This window comes from Lissotriton vulgaris, chromosome 1_1, assembly GCF_964263255.1.
Source record: "Lissotriton vulgaris chromosome 1_1, aLisVul1.2, whole genome shotgun sequence".
Lineage (NCBI taxonomy): Eukaryota > Metazoa > Chordata > Amphibia > Caudata > Salamandridae > Lissotriton > Lissotriton vulgaris.
Genome location: NC_141685.1, coordinates 1,943,945,552 through 1,943,951,551, shown reverse-complemented (window position 1 = coordinate 1,943,951,551; position 6,000 = coordinate 1,943,945,552). Strand labels below are relative to the sequence as shown.

General features: G+C 42.1%; 1 protein-coding gene across 1 annotated transcript in view; it reads right to left on the bottom strand.

The window, feature by feature from the left end:
• Positions 1-1,519: 1,519 nt before the first annotated feature.
• Positions 1,520-6,000, bottom strand: part of METTL25 (methyltransferase like 25) — a 619,072-nt gene continuing 614,591 nt past the window's right edge. Inside the window, exon 12 of the mRNA XM_086919632.1 lies at positions 1,520-1,819. Coding sequence (XP_086775758.1) covers positions 1,730-1,819 — 90 coding nt within the window. The 3' untranslated portion in view covers positions 1,520-1,729. The remainder of the gene's footprint in view (positions 1,820-6,000) is intronic.

Below are 6,000 nucleotides of genomic sequence, written 5' to 3'. Positions count from 1 at the left end.
AATGGTTTTTTGAGTGGGATGTGACATACCTTCCTTCGCTGATTGAATTCGCTGGCGAATTACCACTCCCTTTCTGCCTTGCCTCAAGTGTCACTTGCATTCACTGGGCTAATTTAATCTCTTTTTTTCTCAAAATATAATTTATGGAAGAACATGCGGTAAAGTCTAATTTAATAAGTGTATTTGTTGTGTCAGGCTTCAGTGAATTAGCACACACGCAGACTTTTCAAAAAGATCTCTAGAGTCTTAGGGTAGATTTTTCTTTTACCTTGAAGTGCGGAAATCCCCATCAAAGAGAGGGAGTGAGGTTTTCTTCTTAGCCACTGGGAAGGTAACTATACTTCTTTACAACACAATAACTACAAGAAATGATTCATAAACCTTAAGTCAATTTAAAATGTTGCCTTCGCCAAGAGTAGTCTTTGGTGAAAAAGTTCTTGGGTAGTTGTAAAGTGAGACAGGTGTTGTGTTTGGCTGCTGGAGAAGCAGCAGTATAGATGCATAAAGGCATCTGGAATATTCGAGGAGTTCAGACCTGCTGTGTGGGTTATTTCATTACATGTAATGGGGTAACCCTGTAACCCTCAGAACCTGGGTGGGTAATAGAGAAAATAATAATGGTTTGTGTCAAATCTGATATTGACACAAACGGAAGGTGAAGGACGCGATCCAGGAGAATTAGAAATGCAAAGGAGCAACCTTTCAACCATCTGTATAGACTAAATCATTACAGAGGTTAATTCAACATCTAGCCGGCCTGACTAAGACGGACCGACAATAGGATTCAGAAAGAGACCAGGACTCCATGCAGAGCTAGGTCTGCAAGAGGCTGTCCCACAGTCCTGATGAAGACCCGCCCCTGATGCGTGAAAACACTGCATCGCCCCCCAGGGTCGAAACGTCGACGCAATCCCCGCTTTTGGCGTGAACAAACTATTCAAAACCCTGTAGGATCCAAGATTGAATTGATATACCTACAGGATTATTGTATATATATAGTTGTTGATTCCAAAACGTATATGAAGTAACACATTTTACTTGTTGTTTTTAGTGTGTATTATGCTTTAGCACAAAGGTTTTGTGCCATATATGTTTTAAATATTCGTTTTGGGACAGTGATTGAAGTAATTTGTCTTCACATGTGAAAGTATTTGAGTAAAAATTTGCTTTCATTTTTCTTTGTGGTCAGTGTGTTCGTTTGTGAATGTATTAGTACACCTGTCTTGATATCCTGGTTAGGAACGAGACCTGCAAAAGGAAACATTGAAATACTAAAGCAGTGTGTATTTTTGTCCGACAGAACCATTATTATTTTGTGTGGGTTATTTCGGCAACTCCTTCACATACTCCAGGCAAATTAAATCCTGCACATATTGCTGTGCAATTAGTACATTGTAAATCTTTTGGTGCAGGCAACCCTGGCACTACATTTGAGTCCTTGAATATCAAAGATCTGCATGGGAAGTAAATATTGTTTTATATTCCGTTCACAATAAAGAAAACTCAAAAACACTGTAAATAGTTTGCCCTACATTTATTTCCCCAGGTTTTGCAGTTAGTCAACCCATTCTTTTATTTTCGTTTGTCATCTTAAAACAGTACAGACTTGTTACCTGAAAAGGTATGTAACTTTATACATTAAAATGGAAAACAATTTAAAAGACGATTCAAACATGAAAAAACAATTTGCAGCTGTGTCGCTCATTCGTGTATTTGTCCTCGAAATGCGCTAGAGTTTCTTCACAGCAATAACAGCATAGCATCTAGGAGATGTCACTGGGTCGAACAGCTTCACCAGCCCTGACCAGGCAACGTTCCCCTGGAAATTATAAACAAGAAACGTAAATGAACACAAGCAGGACAAACTAATTTGTAAAAATAACGTGATTCATTTCGACCCGAACGCTAAATCGATCTATGACTGAATTTTAAATGTTTTAAGGAAATGTGCATTTCAGGGCCAAAGATAAAAATCCGATGGGATTTTGTCTAAATAGGAAAAGGCCTGTTGTTGGGCTGTCTTTTTTTTATATAACTCACAACACCACATGTAGATTGCACTCTGACCTGTAATATAATGGAATGTTGGGGACAAAACGAATGGCAACTGAGAGAAAATTAACTGAGATTAAAATGATTAAGAGTGCAAAAAAACATTGGGCAAATGGAAATCTGATCTCATTCCGTGGACATGTGAATCGGGTTGTTCTTGTTCAGTAATTGAGTTCAGGGCTAAGAACATTAATACACATGTCGGCCCAGTTGCAATGGCTCCATGGGAGTGATTACTTGGATCCTCTTGAAGGAACGGGCGCATGATGGTTCGGAAACATAATCCAGCCCAGGAGGGGGTTTCATATGGGGTTAACAAATCGTGCAGCATTTGTACGTTGTCAACTGTTCTGGACCATCGTGCATGTTAGTTACCAATAAATCTTCGTGATTTTATATCATTAACTTTAACACAAGAAGTTGTGCAGTCCAATGGTTCGAAAAATGAAAAGACTGTAGTCTATAAAACTTACGTCAATTTCACAGTACAGCTTAGAAGTTACAGTCCTCCAGCTTGCTGTGATGGTTATTTGATCGGAATCGAAATCATTCATTCACATTTCGCATCATACTTGGTGGACGTGGGTCTCATTTATAAGAACTGCTCATAATTCACATTCAAAGAGACGGTCCTTCCCCCAGATAGCCCCTAATGTCTGGCTCACATTAGACAAATTTGCTTCATTAAAAGGATAATAAAAACATTATAGATTATACACTTGCCTTTATCTAAACCCTACGTATGTGAGTTAGCTGGGCGCTCCCCCCTTCTACTTTTCATTACATTTATTGTTTTCATGACCAGGTTGGGTGCTACACCCTGCTACGCTTCTATTTCAAATAGCTCTATTATAAGGAATCATAATCATAACCTTAGTCCTTACTGCTTCACAGGTTTTTTTTTCTTTATATATTCCTCTGTGCCATTTTATTGTCTCCCAATACCATGCCTTTTGATATCAGCAGAACATTTTTGATTCTTTTTTGGGCCCCTATTTATGCCGGTCTTACATGTTTTCTGTGTTATGCTATTTTTAATAAGATGATGTACTAATACGCATAATATATTTTATGTACTCGAATACAATTAATTATTTTTTAACTATTCTATACATCCTGTATGATGCAATGCCTATGCATCTTTGTGCTGTACTTTGGTTATTTAAATGGCAATAAATATTTACTGAACATAAAAGAAGTTACAGTCCGACAGGACACATTTTCAAAACTTTCTGATTCTGGTGTATACATAATCCTCCTGCAGATTCGTCATTTTTAGAATATTCCTTCTGGGCTTCAGGCTTGTCAAGAAACCTTTTCCTAGAGAAAGGACTCCCCAGGGTTGCCAGGCAGGGGCGTAGCTACCATTGGTGCAGCTGGCACAATGCACCAGGGCTTAGAGGTCGAAGGGGGCCCAGTCTGCCTTGAACACAGTGCTAATACTGCACAACACCAGCATCGGGCGGCACTGCCTGAGGGATCGTCCAACCCATGGGTACTCGCAAACATTTTCCCAGGGGCCGTAAAGTTTGATCTGTGATGTGATCATGGTCCACATTGATGCTGGCGGGGTGGAGGTCGGGCAAGGTTGGCTCGAAGAGGATTGGCAGCAAGGAGGGTGTAGGGTAAGCAAAGCATAAACATCTAGTGGATGATTTGAACAATGCGAAACCAGAAAAAAAGAGGGCCAAAGGGAAGCACACGGGGGTGCGTGGTGGGGGGGGGGGGGTTGGGGTCGAGGGGTGGGGGGGGGATTTTCGGAAAGCGGGGGGTGGTTCATGATAAAATTAAAATAAAACACTTAACTGGTGCTGCTGGCCACCTTGTGCTTCTCTGCTGAAGTGCCTAGGAAGTGTACAAACCAGTCTTCCTCCCCCTCCCACGCCCTGGCTCCGCCCCTCCCTGCACATGCTCGCTCAGAGTCACCAGCTAAAAAATAAAACGAAAGGAAGATATTGTTTTATTTTACAGCTGCTGGCTCTGAGACAGTGAGACGACGCTTCTCCTCCATTGCGGAGAAGGCGCCACTGAAGCTTCCATTAGTGAACTAAAAGGCATGTCAGAAGTCATTATGTACATGCTCTATGTGTCCTACATTATTCCTATAGAAAAGCAGCATTAAAGGCAGGTAACTCAAACACTGAGAATTTTGTACAGCGCAGATCCATTACTGAACTCAACGTATTTGAAGATGCTCTGAGCTCTCACACATCAATGAGTAAAAAAGAGGCTTGGTGAAATAAAGTATCTGCCTAGCGTCAGACAATTTATTTGTCAATCAGGGAAGCCAGGATTATCCAGTTATACTAATTTCACACAGGTGTTGGCTTGTACATTGCCTCCTGAGATGGAAGGTAAAATAAATCCTCAGGGCAATATCGACCACCATTACCTTAAGCACCTTTATGAAGGTACCATGCAGTCTTGTCGCCCAAATAAGCACCCCAGACCAGTGAGGTGGCAATTGTGACCCTGGCAACCTTTTTCTCTCAGGTGATTGCAAGGGTCCATTCACCAGTGAATTTCCTAATGCACTAATTGGAAAATATGAGACCGTCCTTGATGTTGCAGCCACTGCCTCCTCAGACACTATGGGCTTTCATCCACCACTTAGTAAAAGACATCAAAAGGAGTATAAGCCTAGCAAGCACAGCACTTGCAGGACTAAGGTAGGAGCTTGAATGAAACATACCAAAAGTATTGCCTAAATATCAGGTGAGACTGCTGGATGCTAATTGTAAGTTTAAGGTCCTGGAGCAGAGTCATTGCCTGCTGGAGATGGTACTGGGCCAGCGCTGGGAATTTCGCCTTAAACACAGTCAGTCATTCAAGTACTCAAATTCATGGACTCCTCACTGCTGCAGTGAACATGATATGACTGCCAGCATCTTTGCAAAGATGCATGATGTTATCTTCGGTTCAGCTGAAAGAACAGCAAACTAATGTGTTGGAATCCCACCATGAGGCTCAACTACCACCTTTGGGTAGAACGAATTTGAAGATGGAAGATACAAGTCCTGGAGGCCCAGGGATGGTAACCAGACTCCTGAGTTCAAAGCAAAAAGAACTGGTCTCATGTACACCATGTCTAACTTCTCCGGCTAAACGAATACATTCAAATGGTGAATAACCAGGATAAGCCTCTGGTCTGTGTCCTTCCTCGGGACCAAGAAGTACAGGGAGTAAAATCCTGCACCCTTCTCTTCCAGAGGACCCACTTATGTTGCCACCTTTTCTAACACAGCAAATACTTCTCCCTTCATGAACAAGGCATGAGCCAGAGAACAAGCCCTATAGGAAGGTGGGTGGGGGTCTGGTGGGGAAAATAATAAGAGAAGTACATAGTGCTGGCATATCAGCGTTATCTCTCAGTGCTATGTTGTGACCACCTCCTACTTGCTGACAAAATAGGAGGCTACCAACCCATCACTGGAATATGATGCTGTGGAGTACGTCAGAGTGATTTGGAGACACAGACAAGACAAAGGATGGTGGAGACTAGATCTGCTGCTGCTGGTGATGTAACCTAGACCTACCCCTGCCTGAAAGAAGAGATACCTTTGCTTTGGCATTTGGATGGACTGAGACGGCTGCCATTTTTGTGGCTACACAGTCCTAGAATAACCATAAAACGTTAGATAAAATTGATGAAATGGCAGTGTAGAGAAAGTCAGGCCTAAGGCATAATCCATAGCCTTGCCATTCTCGAAAAGGAGAATTCTGCCTCGCGTCTGATTAGTTGCTCTTTGCCATATGACGTCCACGAGTGTACCCTGAACATCTCCCAAAAACCTAGTGTAACGCATCCAAGCATGCTCATTCAGCAGGACAGCTGTACTCACAGACCAAGGAAGCATGTCTGTGGAGTCAAAGCCACTTTTCATAATCTGTTTTGATGCATCTAACCCATCCTGACCAGGTCAGAATTGGGCTTTTCTTCGGTCTAGT